General features: G+C 39.1%; 2 protein-coding genes across 6 annotated transcripts; both read left to right on the plus strand.

Annotated features, from left to right (window-relative positions):
- Positions 1 to 663: 663 nt before the first annotated feature.
- synpo2b (synaptopodin 2b) lies at positions 664 to 11,181 on the plus strand. 2 transcript variants are annotated; one of them, XM_047366819.1, is made up of 3 exons: positions 664 to 1,347; positions 2,696 to 4,050; positions 8,127 to 11,181. In XM_047366819.1, the coding sequence occupies exons 1-3, from the start codon at positions 687 to 689 to the stop codon at positions 8,640 to 8,642; spliced, it is 2,532 nt and encodes an 843-aa protein (XP_047222775.1). In that variant the 5' UTR covers positions 664 to 686; the 3' UTR covers positions 8,643 to 11,181. The 2 variants fall into 2 exon arrangements, with proteins under 2 accessions (XP_047222775.1, XP_047222774.1); XM_047366818.1 differs by lacking the exon at positions 8,127 to 11,181 and having other exon boundaries at positions 2,696 to 5,971.
- A 647-nt stretch (positions 11,182 to 11,828) lies between these two features.
- On the plus strand, positions 11,829 to 20,320 carry myoz2b (myozenin 2b). 4 transcript variants are annotated; one of them, XM_047366579.1, is made up of 6 exons: positions 11,829 to 11,927; positions 13,583 to 13,615; positions 18,401 to 18,570; positions 18,937 to 19,021; positions 19,694 to 19,856; positions 19,948 to 20,320. In XM_047366579.1, the coding sequence occupies exons 3-6, from the start codon at positions 18,412 to 18,414 to the stop codon at positions 20,171 to 20,173; spliced, it is 633 nt and encodes a 210-aa protein (XP_047222535.1). In that variant the 5' UTR covers positions 11,829 to 11,927; positions 13,583 to 13,615; positions 18,401 to 18,411; the 3' UTR covers positions 20,174 to 20,320. The 4 variants fall into 4 exon arrangements, with proteins under 4 accessions (XP_047222535.1, XP_047222534.1, XP_047222532.1 ...); XM_047366578.1 differs by having other exon boundaries at positions 11,892 to 11,927; positions 18,359 to 18,570; XM_047366576.1 differs by lacking the exon at positions 11,829 to 11,927 and having other exon boundaries at positions 13,504 to 13,615.
- Positions 20,321 to 20,945: the final 625 nt, after the last annotated feature.

Here is a 20,945-nt window from a genome sequence, read left to right on the forward strand (position 1 = left end):
TAAAATGTATTAATTTACAAAAGATGGATTATTTTTTTGTTGAGTAAAAGATAATCTATACAGTGTAGAAAACACACAGTGTGCCTAGCATGTCTTAAATGGGCATGCTGACAGCTGCTGCAGCACTGAGACTAGTTGCAGAGGCAAAAAAACCTTGCTGTGTAAACAAGAGTTTGGGAAACAGCCACACAATTGTTTTGCTTATACACTTGGACATGAATGCTGTTTTCCCTCCTGGTATTACATACCATTCCATTTACAGCCCTGATGAAACAGTCAGACCAAAGTTGCTCTTTCCATTTGGGGATAGGAATGATTTGGGGAACTACATGTTTGTAATTCTCCCAATATTGCCAAAAGGGCAAAAAAAAAATGGTTCCCTGGTGAAAAATGAATATGTAAACGACCAACATTAAACTGGAATGTTTCTGCATTTTAATAATTTTGCCTACAAGATTAATTTTTTTTTTTTATGTTTATCATTTAATATAGTTTCTAAGTTATTATCTTAGAGTTTGTTAGGAATCACATGTTTTTCACACCATGAGACTGCCACAGGTACATTTAAAATGTTCAAAGTTATGTTGATTATAATCTATATTTCATGTGAAAAGGTTATCTGGGGTTAATTTAGACCTGTTTTTGTCTTGATGAAGGAAAAAAGACATTGTGAAAGACCACAAAATATGGAACCACAAGATGAAGACGTTGAACATAGTCCTCTCTGGTCAGGGTCAGAAGGTTCCCAGGAGGTTTGTCCTCCTGAGCCTTTGGCCGAGTCCTATAATGAAGATGATGACAGTGAATCAGAGTACCTCTCAGACACACAGAATGCTCATATTCCCTTGTCTCAGTCTCCAGAGTGTCTTCAGTTGCAAGACAGGGAACCTGCAGATGGCCAAGGATCTCTCCTGGAACAGAGCGAGCAGGAAGAGTCCATTTCCGACCAAGTAAATGATGATTTTTACCTCTCTGAATCAAGAGAATCCATCACAGAATCTCCTCACATCCAAGTTTCAGAAACATCAGCAACCTCTGCCCCAGAGCTCCCAGATTCCAAATTATGCCAGCATTCCTGCTCTTCCTCCTCCTCTCTTGGCTTTGCTGCTGAGATGACCAAGGCCCTGACCCTGAGCTCAGAAAAGCCCCTGGGGGCCAGTGATAGGCAGGGCCCAGGGACTGAGAACAGGGGGGTTGAATCTTCAGAGGAAGGAGGGAGTAGTGAAGCACCTCCTGCTTCTGTCATCTTTGGAATTTCTGACGAGGGTGCTGAACAGACAGAGACGAGGAACTTGGGGTCTGACAGGGATCTCTGCAGACCAGACAGGCAAAGGGCAAGGTACTCACGTAAGTATCGATTTTACTATTCTGCTAATATATCTCACTGAAGCTAACCACCTAGATTGCAAAGCATGGATTGAAATCTATTTCTAAACTGAAATGAATGTTTATAACTGATAAAAAGATGAGATACCATGTTGTGTTTGTTTCAAATGCAGCCATTAATTTAAAAATAACATCTGACAAAACAAACTGCACTGTTGTCTGTCTGCATTTACTTATACAGAGCTAAAAGATTTTGTTTGGCCGATAAATAAATGAAATAAAGTATCACAATAGGTGCAGCTATTTTCATGCGGTTACATGGGATTTATTTGAGGTGAGCTTAGTGGGGGAGGATTCCCAGAGCTTTATTAGTCTGAGCAGGACAAGAATAAAATATGACCATAAGGTGAGGCTGGCAGAAGCAAATTTGACAGACACCAACATGTGTCACCCTGGAGGGTCACCCGATCTCTTTCCCAATCGTAATACTTGACGGCAATGGAAAGTGACCCCCCAACTTTTCTTGCCTTTGGATACCTCATGGGTTGGCTGTAAGTAAATATGATGCTTTTATTAGTGTGCTTGCTTCAGCAGGGGAAGATGAAAGGAATTTTATTTGAAAAGGTTCATTTAAATATTTATGTTTTAAAAAAACTTCTATTTCATTGAGTAGATAATTATCAAATAGTGTTCATTTTAATGCTGTGACTGACTTTTTGGTCATGTCTTTTTTATTCAAAATAATGCATATGCCCACGAACCTGTATGGAAGAAGCGGGTATAGAAAATGGATCGATGCATAATACATATAACAATCAGGCATAACATTATGACTACTGATATATAAAAAGAAAAACACTGATTATCTATTCATCATGGCAGCATTCATTGGCTGGGATATTTTTGCCAGCAAGTAAACATTTTTTTTTCTCCCAATTTTGATGTATTAGAAGCATGAAAAATAAGAAATCCAAAGAATAGCCATGGCTTGAAGACTGGGTCAGAGGATCTACCCACCTGCAGCTTTTGTGAAGTGTCTGCAGTGGCCAGTATCTATCAAATGTAGTGTAAAGATGCAGAAGTGGTGAACCAGCAACCAGATCTTTAATGCCCTCATGGAGTGAAATTACCTGTGTGGTCAGACCCAACAGATGTACTATTGTATTTTAGATTGCTGAAGAAATAAATACTGGTTATGATGTAAAGGTGTCAGAATCCACAGCTTGTTGCCTATGGGGCTAGAATACCCTTAAGTCAGTCAGGGTGGTCAAAATGTTATGCCTGACTGGTGTGTAATCTTTGTAAATTTTCAATTTCTCAATGCCCTCCCTTTTCTCTCCTTTTGTCCCCTTCTTGCTCTTCATCTTAGGGCTCAGTCACAAAGAGAGCCAATCAGAGAGACACGTGAAAGAGACCAAGTCTAAATGTAAGAGAATTGCCCAACTCCTGGCCAATGCACCCAACCCCCAAAACAAGGGAGCTTTGCTCTTTAAAAAACGCCGCCAGAGGGTCAAGAAGTACACTCTTGTGAGTTACGGAACTGGTGCTCATGCCTTCGACAGCTCAGGTCAAATAGAAGGTGAAACTGATGAAATTAGATCTGCTGGTTATACCTTCATGGGTTCAAGTGATTCTGACTTTGAGGAGCAGTATTTTAAACATCACTGGCACCATAATCCAAGTCTGAACTGCGGAAGTAGTCAAGACATGAATGTGCTACCAGAGACAAAGGGAAAGGGACTTTTGATGTTTGCACAGCGTCGCAAACAAATCGATGAACTGGTGTCAGAGCAAGAGGAAGAGAGAGAGAGATGTGAAGCATTTCCTGAGGACGCTTTGAAAGAAACACAACATGCAGGAGCACAGGATATTTATGAAAGTAAAGAAATGTACATACATGCTGAGGAGACCAATGTGAGTGATGTAAATCTGAAGAAGCATATGGATTACCATTCAGATATTCAAGAGGTGAACCACCTCTCCACTATGCTGAAACCTATGGTGCCAAATAGAACTGCCAAACCTTTTCTGGGATTTCAAGATAGCTCAACACTTGGACCTGCCGCCATGTCTGGTGGTGTCAGTCCAGCCATGAAGAAGCATGAACTAACATTTAAAGTCCCTGTACCGATAAACTCTAACCCCAAGGTTTGGTCCCCAACTGGAGACATTATAGCCTCAAGAGATGAGCGAATATCTGTGCCTGCCATCAAGACCGGCATATTACCAGAGTCAAAGCGGAAAACAGCAAGTAAGAATTCATCAGTGTCTGCAAAAGAATCCGAACTTTACAGCCAAAGCAAAGGTGAAAGAAAGTCTTATATTGAGTCAGAAGAAGACTGCTTCAGTTTGGGTGCTGAGGCTTGTAACTTTATGCAACCCAAACCAATAAAACTCAAAAATCCCCCTCCAGTAGCACCAAAACCCACCATTAATCCAGCATGCCCACCCTGGCTGAGGAGGAGTCCTTCTAGCGAGCCCCATATTCCTTCAAGAAGTCCCGTTTCCCAACCCTGTCACAGCCCCATCGGCCTACATGGTCAGCATTATTTACAGCAGCAAGGCTGGGCTCAGCCTCAACAGATGGCCGGCCACTGGGCATCAGATCAAACAGAGGCATCACTTCAAACACCTGCCAATGCCCGGGTTCCAGTCATCTCCTCTTCTCAGCTGCATCTTCAGCCAATCGCAAATAGCTGGAGTCAACAGCCGTCACTTTCCCCTGTGAGTAAGCAGGCCCACAGCCCTACTTATAGCCCACTTTCATACTCAAAGAATAAGTCAGACAGTGCTCTAAACTTGGTTGCCCCTTGCCGACCACAGGCAGAGAAGTCATGCCTTCAGTCACCAAAATCTTTAGAGGTTTATCCAAAGCTCAGAGTTTCAGACAGAGGTATTAATCAAGGCAGCAATGGACCAACTATGGCAGGAAAAGGTGCAAAGTTGTTTGCTAAAAGACAGTCTCTCATGGAGAAGTTTGTCATTGATAGTGAAACGGTGCAAGTGAACAAAACAAGATCGCCCTCCCCAACCTCATCCCTCCCTAACTCTTGGAGATATTCATCCAATATTCGTGCCCCACCACCGCTGTCATATAATCCTCTTCTGTCTCCTTTTTACCCTCCATCGGCAGCCAAACAGCCCCCTTCCACAAGCCCCAAAACCAAGCCCAAGTCCAAAGAGAAACCTAAATCAGTTGCTAAGCAACTAAACTCCTTAGATATCATGAAACATCAGCCTTACCAATTGGACTCATCCCTGTTCACATATGATGCAGCCTCTGAGGCCAAAAGCCCCAGCCCTAAACCAACTCCTGTGTCAAAGTTTGAAGTTACTAAAAGCCTTAAACAAAGAGCCGACTCTTCTTATTCTCCTTATAATCCCTCTGAGTCTGCTGCTCAAAGCAAGGCTGAGGCCCCTGCTAAGGCTTCTAAATCGGTAAGTCCCCCAAATTTTTACACTCAAAGCACAAGAGCAGCTGAGCCACTTTCAACAGACAAGCTTTTGGGGGAGAAGCTTGCTGTTGCAAGTGCTGCCCCTCTCACAAGCAGCAAGCAAACACAAGGCTCCCGACCTGCAAGCACGTCTTCGCAGCATTCATCTTTTAGCGACAGCATTGCTTCAGCTTTCTCTCCAGCATCTCTCATTGCCAGAGGCGTGCGTCAAATGGCTCCGCGGCCAAAATTCTCAGCTAAGAAGCCGGTGGGGACAGCAAAGCAGTGGAAGCCTGTTGCTATGCTTTCCTCAATATAACACTGTACATGGTCATGCTTTGTTGTAGTCTGAGAAGACGCATTAGTACATCTGCAACTGGGTGGCTTCACAAATGTCTTAAAAGGATGAACAAAAGTAGATCTAATTAATATATGTAGCCATTTGCAGGTTATGATTGTTGAATTCAAACTAAACCTTTAGTTCAGTTTATTTAATGTAGCACCATTTGGGAGGTCATCTCATGGCACTTCTAAGACAGAGAAACACACCAGTTCCCAAGGAATAATAGTAACACACTACCTTCCAACAATGTGGAACATGGCTGTAGACATGATGTTAGAGGATAAATTAATGTTAAATGGTTCTCAGGAAGTGCCTTTACATGTGCAATGATGAATGCAGAGAGGCGTCTTCTGGTCACTTTCGTTTAGTTTCTTTTTTTAAGAGATGAAATTCACCGTTTTCATATGTAGCAGTAATGATCCCTAACTCTCCTGGTCAAATCAAATAACAAAATCTCTTTTATTTGATATCGATCTGGATAACAACGACTGAACTGCGCTGCCCCTTTGAAGGAGTATTTTAATCTTTTATTCTGTTATCCGTTATTCTGGGGTAAAATCTGTGACTGCATTACAATTTCTGCGCACAATTCATAATTCTGTCAGTCTCATTCCAGACTCTGATTATATCACCACAGATAAAAGTATCCCTCATGTAATTATTAAATGTGATATTTTATTTTAATGAGAATTTATTTTCTAGAAAGCAGATAAATTACAAATATCTTAATGTTAGAATATTTATTCATGTTATTATTAGCAATTCATAATAAAACCAAAGCAACAGCTGTCCTGTCTCTGTTTTTCTGACATTTCAGTTTTCTGAACTTCTTGTAGCGCTGTCATGCTATTAAATTTCTTTCCACCTATTTGTTGTTATATGTGTGTTGATAACTTTGAACTGCTTTGAGCGGCCAATACTTCCATCTGTCTCACAATGTCACACTTTTACAGAATCTACTGCCAGCAGTAAGTTCACACTGCAATGCTGAAAATACACGTGTGTTTTTGTTTCACTGCTCATTCACCTACCCACCTTCAGCAAATGGGAAACGTTTGCTATAATCTTTGTCTTTAAGCAATTGTCGTGGTGAGGTACTTACCTGGTTTTAAGACAAAATGACTTAAGTAAATAAGTAAGTAAGTAAAATTTTATTTATATAGCACCTCTCAAGACACAGATCACAAAGTGCTTCACAACACTAATACAAGGCACAATTGGAATAATATATTTATAAATGTAAAATAGAAGATAAGATAAAATCAAAAATAAACTAACCAAACGCAAGCCTAAAAAGATGAGTTTTTAGCTGTTTTTTAAAAGACACCACCGAATCCGCAGTCCTTATACACAAGGGGATATAGTTCCAGAGTCGGGGAGCTACTGTTGCAAAAGCTCTATCACCCTTAGTTTTCAGCCTTGTGTGATGTACAGCCAGTAGGACTTTATCGCATGACCTCAGAGACCTGGGGGGATTGTACGGATATAAGAGTTCACTGATATAAGTTGGGGCTTGACCATGAAGACCTCTATAAGTCAGGACCAGAATCTTAAGGCAATCATTTATATCATAAATCTCTATGCAAAATGTTTCCGAAGTACTGTAACTAGTACCTTGAAAATCCAGTCCAAATGGTTTCAAGTTAAAATGCTATTATTTTAGGACCATAGCAATAATTGCTGAATTGGTTTTGATGCAGGTAGAAAACAAAACTTTGAGGATGAATGAACTCTAAAGAATTAACACTGAATGTTTCTCAAAAACATTATACAGACAAAAAGCTCCATTTTGTTTAGTTTTCTAAACAGCGTTTATTATTGAGCAGGATCTGTTTTCATTTTAACCATCTACAGGACACACACAAGGTAATAATAACAGTTGTTATTATTAATATTACTTTGAGTATTAATAGTAGTAGTAGTTGAAGTAGTAGCAGTAAAAGTACTATGGTTATAACAAGTAAGATTATTATTAGTATCGGTTGTCATGTTTGGTGTGTGTTGAGGAGGAATAAGGTAGCAACAGGACAGAGGCAGACTAGTGACAGAGAGTGTCACAGAACATGAGGGAAACACACAGGAACAGTAGGATCCAGCAATGAAAGAAAAAAATTGAGTAGATTAAATACTGCAGAGGTGTGATTGTGTTACAGAAACCAGGTGAGTACAACCAATACAATGAATGGCAGCTGAGAGGGGAGCGAGGATAAGGAACTGGGCAGATTAGACTAATAACATCACAGAAACATGGAATAACTAGAAGAACAATGAACACTAAGTAAACAGAGCTAAAGAAAATACAGATAATAGAAAATACAGAAATAAATACCCAAATAAGACCCAAAGAGACGCATACTAAATAAAACATGTCCATGCTAAAGCTATTTTGGCTAGATTTTCAAATAAAACAAGATGAGACTGGCAAAGAAGTAGTTCCAAGCACAGTATAATATGTTTTTACATTTCAAATGTGTCTGTTTTAAGGTCTTTGAAGCAACATCAGGTAATTTGTGAGATTTACACGTTTTCTTGCTATAAAATAAGTTTGATAGACATTGGATCTTATCAATATTTTACATCCTTATATTTCTTTGTTGATCAAAGTAACACTCAAAAAGTCCTAAAAATGGCTTTGACATTTGGTTTAGAAAATAGATTTGAAAAATATAACAAACTGCTTTTCTAAACAGAATATAAAGGTTATGAAGTCAAACCAAAATCCTACTGAAGGAAAGTAGTAGTCCAGGGCTTTATTAATGCATTATTTAACTGGCAAAAATGAACACACACAAAACAAATCTTACATTCTTTTGATTTCCTACTTTGCACAAAAAAGTCTGTCATTTCATTATTAAGAGTAAAAATGTCCTTCATTCATGTCATTATCATACTCGGTAGACAACAATTTTAGTTAACTGTTATTGAAATAAACACTCACCTGTTCAGACTTTAAAAAAGCCCATTGATGGCAGCAGAGTCTGCACAACTGCTTATGAATAGTAAGCTCCTGATTCTGTTTTTAGGTTTTTGGCAGGAGCCGCTCCCTAAGCCTCCCGCAGCGACTGAATTCACTGCCTTCTCCTGGATATCTGTCACCTCTGAGCACACCTGGAGTCCAGCCGCCTTCTTCATCTACAAAGAAGGAAACATCCTTTTACAGGAAACCTCCGACGCCATGGGAGGCAGCGTCGAGGAGCCCAATCGGCTCTGTTGATGAGGCCTTCATGTTCCAGAGCCCCGTGTCCTTTGTTGCTTCTGATGTCATGGCTGCAGCACGCCACAGATCTCTGCCCGAGCCTCCAGAAGAATGGAAGCGCCGGGTGTCTCTCGATTCTGCCGCTGTGAGTAACACTCACCAGCAGCATCTGGCCCTGTCTGTTCAGGGACTGTCCGCGAGCAGGACGGTTTCCCCTGAGAAACCAGCCTTCTACGGGCCTCCATTCAGACCTGCTCAGCCTCTGAGACCTATCAGTCTTGGATTCAAAGCTCAAAGTCCAAATATGTTCTCTCATTTTTATGGTGAGACGCACAGAAGTTAATACCACTGAGAATAAGCAAAGCAAGAAGGCCTACATCAGATATAGCCACATTTTACAGTTTTACAACCAGCACAGAGGTTCCACATCTTTGCTTCAGCAGAAGGTAACGACTGATAGAACGTTACAGATACTGTCTCAAATGCTATAACTTTTTAGGCGGTTTAGGACATCTGCTTTGAATAAAGAATGGGTGGTGAGGTGACTCTTCTGGTGGTGTCAGCTGAGTTGAACAACAGCACAACATCCTGAGGGACTCTCAAAAAGACATGTTATTATAGGAACATTTTTCACTCAGTATTTCATGGCGAAGCAAATATTATGTTGCTATAGCTTAATACAGTATGACTTGATAGGGTCAGCGTGATCTTTTAAGGTTGATTATTTATTTTTTAGCAGCAATGGGTCTGATTCATTTATAGCATCGTAAAAGTATTCATACTTCTTAAAGTATTTTTATTTTTGGTCATGTTACAACAACAAATCTTTATGTAATAGACCAACACAAAGTAGTGCCTAATTATGAAGTAGAAGGAACATGATGTGTGTTTTTTAAAAGTTTTTCACAAATGAAAGTCTAAAAAATGTCACATACATTTGTATTTGGCCCTCGTTAGGTAAAACTTTGTAGAACCACCTTCTGCTACGATTACAGCTGCAGGTCATTGGGAGTATGTTTATACCTGCTTTGCTCATCCCCAGATTGAAATTTCTGCTTCTTCTTTTTTTTTTTTTTTGCAAACTAGCTCAAGATCAGTAAGATTGGATGGAGCTGTGAACATCAGTTTTCAGGTCTTCCTACAAATGCTCAATTGGACTAATTGGAAGTATTGGCTTTGACTAGGCCATTTGAGCACATGAATATCCATTGTTCTAAATCATTCCATTGTTGCTGTGGCTGTATGTTTAAGGTCATTGTCCTGCTGGAAGGTGAACCGCTGCTCCAGTCTCAAGTCTTTTACAGCCTCTAACAGGTTTTCTTCCAGAACTGCCCTGCATTTAGCCCCATCGATGTTCCCATCAACTCTGATGGCCGCAGTTCCACCATAGACCTTTAGGGAGCTGCAGATTGTTGTAAAAAAAAAAAAACAATTGAGAAGCATATACATATCTCCATTCACTTCTCAACTATCTGTTACTTTGTGTTGTTTATGCCACAAAGTTCCACTGAAATACATTCAGGTGTGTGGTTGTAATGCGAGAAATGTGAAAAACAGGTATGAAGGTATTGTACTTTTAAGGTACTGTAAGTGGGTTGGTGAATCCATTTTTTCTTGATAAAAGTCTTTCTTCCTTTAGTCAGATTTGTTTGAACCCCAACCCTGTTGTGAACAAGCAGCTAGACATTGTTGAATGAATAAAGAGAGTAGAAATCACGCTCACCAGGACCCATATGGGTAAATCAAGATACAAAGAGCAAACAGAGCCATTTACAAGGTGATTTAAATTTCAATCATCATAGTTAAATTGAGAACAAGCAGTAGTGAATAAGTGGCTTTAGCCCTAACAGATAATGTTTACCCTGTCAAAAAATGTTACAATGTTTAATGCCTTTTTACATTTTATTCAGGATGTTATTATTAAATGTTTGATTCACTGACAAGGATGAAACATATAACAAACTAAAATCCAGTATGTTGATGGTATGAAAATATATTTCTGCTGAAACATGTTCATTGATTTGTTTTCGGGGGTGTTGTGTGATGTTTTTGTTTGTACTCTGAGGGCGAATTTACCAAGAAGAAAAGGAATAAGTATGTATTTGAGTGTTTGTAACTTGAACAGCAGTGTTGGCTTTAAACGATATAGTCACTTTGTTTCACACACACTTAGCTTTTGAGTATTTGATGAGCTGTTTCTTTTGGCTTTTAGTTTTCTTTATATTGATGATCATCATCAAAGCCCAAACAAATTTTGCTTTTCACGCTATTGTTAGTTCAAGTGTGGACAGTATCCGATGATATTATTTAGAATATTTTTGAACACATTTGTTGTGGACGGTGTGGTGATTTTCCAGTGCAATGTTCTTTCAGCCACTGGGTGGATGTTGATGAATGTGTGATTATCAGCGGCTGAAGTTAGACATGTTGAACTTCTCCATGAATGTGTCTTTAGCTCAACTCTTTCGCTGCAACAAAACATGCTATTGTATGTTTCATCTTCACCGACTGCCACATGCCATGCAGAGTATTGTTTTTTCTTTGTGTTACATGGTCTTTTTGAACAGTTTTAAGATAGAGCTGTTTCATATAGGCTACACAATGATATTCCACTTGGTAAACCACAAACGTAATTTATGCATGAACATAAGAGACTTTGTTTTGATTAATGGATGGTAGTGTATTTAAATAAGAAGGAATAGTTGTTTCAGATGTTAATTTTTGGACTATCACATTCACTAAGACCCATACTGTGTGGTGTTTCACTAATGGATTTGTGATTTTGAGAGTTTCCATCATGCAGCCCTAATATTCTGGCTTTACCACTGTGCAGTTAAGTGTTTTTCTCCACTTTTAAGACCATTAAAAATATAAAAGCTGTACTTTTGTTCACTTTTTAATGCTGATGCTTTTTAAATTGTATGTATAGCACATATTTTTAAATTGAAAGGATAGACCAGGATCTAACTAAAATATCGCTTGGGCCATGCATCTTTTCATTTATCAATCATACATGTTTTAGTTTTAGAAAACAATAGTCTAAAATCAATCTGGATTAGCCAGAAAACAGTACATTTTCAGTATTTCTTCAGTAACATGCCCCTTTATTTAAAAATGTACTTTGTACAGCATCCCTTTGCTGGGCACTTAGTTAGTCCATCTAACAATTTAGCAAGATTGGAGCTCACCCACAGCTTTTCAAACTGATTTAGGTCTGAAGACTGACACTACATGAACAAAGGTTAATTTTTGTGTCTGATGAACCATTTCTGTGTTGATTTGACCTTCTGTTATAAATCCTGCCGAAAAGACCTAATGACGACCCATTTTCAGTTTTTCTGGTGGAGTCAACCAGACCTTTAGGCTCAGTGTGCTAAGATTTCAGAGTGCATGATGTCATGCTCTCTAACAAGGTTCACTGTGTCATGATTGTGGGTTTGGTGGCAGGATCAGAATGCAGAACACAGCGAGCAGGTCGCATGGTGAAGTATTTAATGTGAAGGTAGACAGACTTACAGGCAGATAAGCAGTGTACAGAGTTCAGGCAGGTGGTCCAAAGTGTATATTCAGGAGGCAAACAGAAACTAAACCACAAGGAGGAACTCAGGAAGTCAACAACGGTAGCGAGGTAAAATAACATGAGGAACCAGCGAGGAACAATGAAAACTAGAGAGCTTGTAAGCTGAGGGAAATGGAGAATGGACCAATTAGACAGGGAGGCAGGTAATCAGAGGAAACATGAAACAGGTGTGGACCAAGCTGCAGGGAACTGAGGGAATATGTTACTATGGAAACGGGAGCTAGAAAATGCAGAGACTGGAAGGGAGAACTAAACTAAACTAGAGACAACTCTAGGGAAAAAAAACCTAAACATAAACTAACATAAATAGTAATTATAGGAAGAACTAAACAGGGACATGAGGAAAAGCTAAACTAATGGAAAACAGACCTAAGGAAACCTATATAAATAAAAACCCTAACATAAAACACAAAACTAAATCCAGAAGAAACACTAACTAGACAAAGCAGGGACATGAAGAACTATACTAAAGAGCAAGGCTGGGAAAGAACAACTAATCTTAAGGGGAACAAGCAACTGGGTAAATAGTAACAAAAAGGGTCTTAGGCCAAAAGGAAAAGGGGAACTAATAAACTAGAAGAATGCAGCAAGAACAAATAACCTAACAGTAAACAAGCACAGAAACACTAATCGAGAAACTAAACTAGAAAACCCAAAGAAGCAAAGAGAACTGTTCTAAGAATACTAATACTAATAATAATAATAACCAGAGGAGAAAACATTCTAAGTAATAAATAAATGAGAAAGCAACCACCAAGGGAACTATGGGTGAGGGGAGAAAGAACTACTAAAACTAGGAGGCAGGAGAGAGAACAAAACTCTCCGGATGACAGAAGGAACAAACAAACATAACTACTAAACCCAAAGGAATAGAAACACCTAACTGAGAAAGTAAACAAACACTAAACCAAAACAAAGTCCAAAATGGCAGATCCTGACACACTGGGCCTTTAGAAGAGAAAAAGTCCACATCATCACAGGTTCTCCACCACATTTAACAGTTGGGTTGAGGTTCTTTATTTTCACAAATTCATCTCTTATTTTACTTCAAACTCACCTGAAGTGTGTGTTGCTGAAAAGCTCAATGTAAGTCTCATCTGATCAAAATACACTGTTACAGAGTCCCAGGGGCAAAATGAAGGGAACTCAACTTAATACGTTTGATTTAATTAAAGGTTGAATATTTCAGAATTTTGCTGGGTGGGATTGTGCAACTACAATAAAAAAATACTTTTACTCTTTCTACACATATTTACCAAGTGTTTGGGGGAACTACTGTTTATATGTTGTTTTTTAGTGTAGTTTTACTTCTCTTTTGCCTATTCTCACTTTTCAAAAGTCAGTTATTACACAGAAGAGTAGGAATTAAATTTACAGAGAGGCATGTTACATTTTACTACATCAACCCTCAAAGAGTCAGCAACAAGAAAACACATTTTTCTCAGGAAATCTTCATTCCCAAGAACATCCGAATGGAAATCCACGGTCTATCATCTCTGCTCCTCTCCTCGCTGTTCTTGCCCTATGGTGCCTGAAAGTGGCTTTGAGTGTTTGACAGTTTAAATTTAGCCTATTGATGTAAGCTGCATTCCTATCACAACAGAGACAGAGACATGCTCACAGTTTGGCTTTAGTGTCCGTGAGCGTGAAGATCAGCAAAGATCACACTACTGACCTGTTCGTTTCCGTGTCTCCTCTTCAAGGATACGGGCTGCACAGCAGGGACACAGTAACAGGTATGGACACGTCTTAAAATGGAACCCTTGAATAATCTGATACTAAAACCGAAATAAGGCTACAATAATGGAGAGTGGTGCTTCACAGGGAGAATTTCAATTCTGACATCTGTACTGCGTAAAATCTAAAAGATGTTTCCAGATTTTTGTGCCTTTTTATTTTCTCATCTGCCCACTTCAGATACTTAACATATACAGCCTGACTTACTTATTGTTTTGCATGTAAAATATTTCTACAGATCCAATTCCTGTAGCTCAACACAATAAAGCCACTATTAAGTCATCCAGCACTTAAATATTTATACAAACTAACATTATGTTCTGCATTTATGAAGCAAAAGGAGCAGATCAGACTTCACCCACAGCTGACAGCGATTCTTCAACTTATGGTAGAGGTCTTCTGTTGGCACTGGGTGACATGTTTTAATGCCTGGCAACTTACACACTCTTAGGACACAATTCATCCCTGACCTTTCAGACTCATTGTTAAACTAACAAATATATTGTTGCTGATTTTAGCTTGCAGTCCTACAAAATATGATGCAGCACAGGTGTGATTAAATAGATAACTGTAAGATAGAAAACAGTTTAATATTTTGAGTTAGGCTGACAGAAAAGACATATTTTCTTGAAGCATTTAAAAACCATACTTATTGCTTCAATACATTTGATAACAGTAAAATGATCAGGCAGGAGCAGAGCCAGCCCAAGGTTATATGAGGCCCTGAGAGGAATTTTCTTTAGGAACCACCCTTTCACTTTTTCAGAATCTAAAGTGTATGCTTAAAGTAGTTAAAATGATCCGACTGGATAGTCCTTAATTTTATTAATCATTTAAATAATGAATTCAAGCAATTTTTAGGTAGGTTTTTTTGTTGGTCTTGTTCTTGTTTTTAGCTGTTAGCACAGTTCAGAGTAGTTAGTCTTAACTTCTGCAGTTATGTTCAAGAAAAAAGTGCATAAATGTGAAGAGTTATCATTTTTAATAGCTTGCTTAAACTGAGTGCGAAGCCTAATCAGCTTATTAAAATGAGAAGAAATACATTGTGCTACATAATAAAATGAAATATATTTATTTTTGGGTAGGAGGGGCCAAGGTTACTGTTGCATTTATAAGCAACCTTATGGGGTAAGAACGCTGTCAAAAACAATGTGTATGTAAAGACGGAAATGTGTGCATATTAGTCAATAGTTGTGCATAAGTAAAATCCAAAAGAGGTATTGTATATTTTCTCTGTAAGAATACAAAATAAAATGTTACAGCTTCAAGAAATTACAAACACAAAGTTCAAGTTTACAGTTGTGGTTTATTCTTTATGAATACAATATGCTATAACAGTTTGTGAATACGATTTATTTTCTATGAGAATACGAATTTACATCATCGACTTGGTGTCACGTGATCTCAGGCTGGTTAGTGGAGCACAGTTAGTCGATTCACGTTGCGCATGCGCTGTCACACTCCTCACCGCCAGTAAATGACGGACCAAGAGCATATATTAACGACATTAAGACATATATAAACTTTTTAACATTACCTGGCTTTGTACCGTAGTTTCTTGGTCCGTTCTTTTGGCGCTATTGCTGCTTCTTCTTCTCTTCTTCTGCTGGCGGTTCACAACAAATTCAGAGGTGCATACTGCCACCTACTGTACATCATTGTATAACGCCACAAACTATATTCTATGTTTTAGTTTTGCATTTTATAAAAATAAGAACAATGCTTTATTTATAATACTCTTGATTCCCCCCCTATCTCCCCTCTGTTCCTAATATTCCTTTTAGACTGAATTACCTCCCATTCTGGCACTACGTTTACTGGCGGTGAGGAGTGTGACAGCGCATGCGCAAGGCGAATCGACTAACTATGCTCCACTAACCAGCCTGAGATCACGTGACACCAAGTCGCTGATGTAAATTCGTATTCTCAAAGAAAAGAAATCGTATTCACAAACTGTTATAGCACATTGTATTCATAAAGAATAAACCACAAGTGTAAACTTGAACTTTGTGTTTGTAATTTCTTGAAGCTATAACATTTTATTTTGTATTATAGAGAAAATATACAATACCTCTTTTGGATATTACTTATGCACAACTATTGACTAATATGCACACATTTCCGTCTTTACATACACATTGTTTTTGACAGCGTTCTTACCCTATACAACCTCAAAAATAGGTGATCTATTTGCAAAAAGTTAAATATAGCCGGAAATGTTTCTCCAGCTCAGACACATTCAGCAGTGATTCTTAAAACAGCTTTAAATTTAGTCTCTGTAAACATAACTGTGAATTCTTTCTATTCAGATTATTACAGCTAGTGTATTTGTTCCCCTATCCAGTACAAATTCAAATTGTCTTGAGACCCCCAGGCCAGCAGGGGGTATCTTAGCACTAACACCATAACCCAGCCCAGTCCAGGAGAGTTTCTCATCAGCCATTTAGCATCTTTCTTCATGCTGATATCAATGCAGCATAGTAGAATATTGCAAAATCATACCAAACTTTGTGATTTGCCGTTACCATTAAGCTTGTGATCTAGCACAGAATTTATTGTCCTTTATTGCTCACTCAGAGCAGGGATTTCATCTGTCCTGTTAAAGGTGCTTTTACGTTCCCATTCATGCCACAAATCCTAAATACAGACATGTAGGAGAGAAAGGAAAAGGCTCTCAAACGCTGTTTGGAAAGAGCTCCATGTTGCAGGGCGGTGTAAGAGCAGAGGCTTGCCAGACCAAAAAGCTGAGTTCAAAATGTCAGGGCTGCTGACCAGTGTGAGCCAGAAATAAATTGGGATGATTTACTGTGAAGGTTGCCTAATCCTTTGTCGTCGTTCTTTCACTATAGGCTATTTCTGGTTGGGTGGGAGTGTTGGTGGAAGAGGGGAGGAAAGCTGTGCAGACCAACTGTGAAGCTGACTGGGTAACATGAAGGTCTGCAACAGCTGGGGTACATTCTGTCTGTGCACGTGAATGAGGAAACATCTTCTACCCAAAACTAATCTAAAGCACAACGATGGCTCAATTTGGGAACAGGACTTGTGGTAGAAATAGAAACTAGGGACGTTTTGATCATATTTGAATGGATTTTGTTGAAATTCTTTAAACGTGGTAGTTTTTTCCCACCAGTCAAAATTAAACAAACTATTTATCCAGACTGAAGCACAGTTTAGCACAAAAAAACCTTTAAAATTCACCCCAAAAAAACTTTAACTTCTGACCACATTTCTTTCTTGGCAACTTTCAGGTGGGAATGAATTAAACGGTGAATATGGCCTAAAGAGTATAATCAAAGATGTTGATGACTAACTGACAGAGATATTTTCTTTTTGGTGGTGGTGGTGGTAGGGAGGGGGTGGTTGTGTGATTTAACAACACAAAGTAGTGCATATAACTGTGAAGTGGAAGGACAATGATACAATGCTTTCAAAAAGATTTTCACATAAAAATCTGAAAAGTAAGATGTGCACATGTATTTAGCCCACCTTTTGCAGCTTTTAATATGTGAGTCTTTGGGGACATTTTCTTTTTTTTCTTTCAGAGAGATTGGATGGATAGCGTCTATAAGCATAGATTATTCATTCATTTGCATCTGGACTTTGACTGGGCTATTCCAGCACATGAATATCCTTTAATCTAGCCCAATTTTAGCTCTGGCTGTATGTGTAGGTTCATTGTTGGAAGGTCTGGAAGCTCTTTTACCTCCACTAACAGGTTTCTTCCTGTAGTGCCCTGTATTCAGCTCCATCAACTTCTTGACCAGCTACCTTGACCTTAAGAAAGAAAATTATTCCCACAGCCTGATGCTGCCATCTCCATGTTTCACCATGGAGATGGTGCAGTCAGGGTCTTTTGCAATGTCAATTGTCCACCAAACACAGTCAGAGGTGGGTTCTAGTGAGTTACATTAACTCAGTAACATTTCCTTGAGTAACATTTTGCAAAACACTGAGCTTCAAAAAGTAGAAAAACTTCTGTTTACTCTACCCACCTTTGCTTAATTTCATAAATGAACAACATGCATGTTTTACCAGTTGTGAACCAGACACAGACACAGTGGGACTTCCTTTATGTACCCAGAGTTGTTCTAATTTTATTTTCTATCTGTTGAGCCTGCTGTGCTGTCTGAAGAGCAATTAAATATACAGAAGGCAGTACTGAAACTAGAAGTAGTTTGCACTGTTTAACAATGCACATATTACTTAGTGTAAGTATTTATTACCAAAACTATGGTCTGTGAAAACAACAAATATTTGTGTTACTTGTTCGTTCATCTGAATTTTGTAAAGATGTTATTTTTAGCTGATTTTTATTTTATTATTTAAAAGTACGAGAATTTTGATATCATGTTATAGTTTTATCTGAACGATTATATGTCTACAAAATGAATCTGAAATTATGATCAAACAGTTTCTCTGTACTTAATTGTTTTAAAAAAATATGACTTTTTTCTCCTTAAGTAATATTATTTTTAAAATAATGTTACTCTTCATTAAGTAACCCCTGCTCAAAGCATTTTGCATGTTGACCAGAAAGTTACCAACTTAAATGTTATTTTTAAATCTATCATTACAGTTTATTTTGTGTTTTTGCTGTTATTTTGCACTTATCACATTTTATTTGTTGAGTCTTCATAGGATACTAATCTAGAAAACCCAATAGATATTTTCAAATGATAAATGACCGTTTACATTGTTTTTGCTTCTGTCAGACGTGGACATAATAATTTGTTTTTAAACAGGAATATTAAATACAAAATTAAACAAATCGTTCTGGGTGTCAGGAGACGCTGTCATGGACCTGGGAAAGAAGCTCAGCACTCCAAAAGACATCATGCTGGAGGAGCTGTCGCTGCTCTCCAACAGAGGTTCTCGGCTTTTCAAAATGCGCCAGAGGAGGTCTGAGAAGTACACGTTTGAAAGCATTCAAAACGAAGCAAACGCTCTGCTGAATGTAAGTTAGCTCCGTTGTGCTCTGAATTCCTTGATTGGTTTACATGACTGGATATAAGCTGATCCTCTCTAGTCTGTGAATTTCAGTCTGTAAAGTTGCATGCTGTTTTCTAAGTGAAATATGCTCTCTGAGATAAAAGTGGTGGAACACATGGGCAATAGCTGTGACATGCTGTATCATCTGAGAGGTTGCTCAGGCACTTAACTTGAAGATCTGCTGCCATGTTTATCAGTGCATGATTATAAGCTGTGGAACTGTAACGGGTATTTTAGTTTATTCTACATCAATGGAGCCTATTACTAGCAGTGCACATTTTTAAATGTTCGTCACAGTTCCTTTATCCATGTTCCTTATGTCGTTTTGCAGAATGATATTTTGAATCTTAACACACACTCTGTGGAAATTAAAGTGGAGCCACCAGAACACGGATGCTCTGCAAATTCATCTTCAGGTAATTGTGCATTTTATTAAGCCTGTTTTGTTTAATATGGATATTTGAGATTTATGTATGTACTCAGATTTAAGTTTGTGTTATCAGCTGACATAAACCCTGAAACAAGTCCAAAAAGGACTGAAAGTTGAAAAAAAAAAGTCAAAAGAGCTGAAAATGCACCAAATTTGGTAAATCTGTCAATTGTGACACAGACTTTAGTAGATTAGTAGATTGTTCTCACTTTTACAAGAAAAGACTAAAAAAATAACAATCATCGCAGAACACAAAAAAGTAAAATAAAATGATTTTGTAAATATTTATAAAACCATGGCTTAATTATTCTGAGACACTTGAAACGTGTCACTCGGTTCTAGCGGTACTTATCTCCAGACAACTGGTTGATCTTAGTAAGGTGCTGTGCAAAAAGATGATTTAAGTGTGTTACTTATTGTTACCATTTCAATAGCCCTGCAGTCATTCTGCGATGCTTCAGTAAAGCCTTAACTCATTATACAACGAGCACTCACTTGAAATGTGCTATTTTAAGTTTTCACTGTAGCTATTTTAATCCCATCCACTTTGAAAATTTCAGGCTGCAGAAAACAGCTCTGAAAAAGCAAGAAGGTCCTGACAACAAACCAAACCGATAGATCTGTTGTGATATTGATGCAGTTGTCTCTTGTTTTTCAGACATGATCGCAGAAAAGCTGGACACCACACATGTGCATAAGACTTACCATTCACCATGGGAGCAGGTCATCCTGAGTGACCCCAACCTTGCTGAAACTCTCCAACTCAGAATGCCAGAACCAGAGCCACGGCAGGAGCTCCCTGAATACAAATGCTTTAACCGGTGAGAAAACTACAGTCCCCATAAGTCTAAAGTCTGAATGAGTGAAAGGTTATGGGACGCAGAGCAATTTTTATGTTGATCTGGATTGCAGGGTTGCGACTCCTTACGGTGGTTATGAAAAAGCTCCAAGAGGAATCACATTCAAACTTCCTGAGGTGGACCTGAACCCGCCACAGTACCAGGAGCTCAACGATCCAAGGGCCAAACGTCCCACCTTCAACAGGACGGCCCAAGGATGGATATCTGAAGGCACTCATCTCATCCTACCCACTATCACACTGGAGCCCTTCAGTGTGCCCGAATCCGATGACCTGTAGATAATTTTACTGGGAAATGGGAACATCATGCCGCCTTTAGTGATTCAGATCATCCTGCAAAACGGGACAGGGGGCAGTCTATGAGTTACACAACTGCAATTTATTCACAGTATATAATATTTTAGCCAATAAAATTGAGAAATCAGTGACTTGCCTTCTGACATTAGCCAGTATTTTCATTAAGAAATTGATTCAATCAAAGGTAATTTGCATTCAGTATCATGAAGAAAGCTGTAAATACACAATATTCAAATGAGAAGATGCATATATTATGTACATATGAATTACTCGTACTCGTCGTCTTCCGCTTTATCCGGGACCGGGTCGCGGGGGCAGCAGACTCAGCAGAGACGCCCAGACGTCCCTCTCCCCAGACACCTCTTCCAGCTCCTCGGGGGAGCCCAAGGCGTTCCCAGGCCAGCCGAGAGACATAGTCCCTCCAGCGTGTCCTGGGCCGTCCCCTGGGCCTCCTCCCGGTGGGACGTGCCTGGAACACCTCCCGAGGAAGGCGTCCAGGAGGCATCCGGTATAGATGCCCAAGCCACCTCAACTGGCTCCTCTCGATGTGGAGGAACAGCGGCTCTACTCCGAGCCCCTCCCAGATGGCCGAGCTCCTCACCATATCTCTAAGGGAGTGCCCTGCCACCCTACGGAGGAAGCTCATTTAGTCGCTTGTATCCGGGATCTCGTTCTTTCGGTCATGACCCAAAGTTCATGGCCATAGGTGAGGGTAGGAACGTAGACCGACCGGTAAATTGAGAGCTTCGCTTTT

Source organism: Girardinichthys multiradiatus, chromosome 5 (assembly GCF_021462225.1).
Source record: "Girardinichthys multiradiatus isolate DD_20200921_A chromosome 5, DD_fGirMul_XY1, whole genome shotgun sequence".
NCBI lineage: Eukaryota > Metazoa > Chordata > Actinopteri > Cyprinodontiformes > Goodeidae > Girardinichthys > Girardinichthys multiradiatus.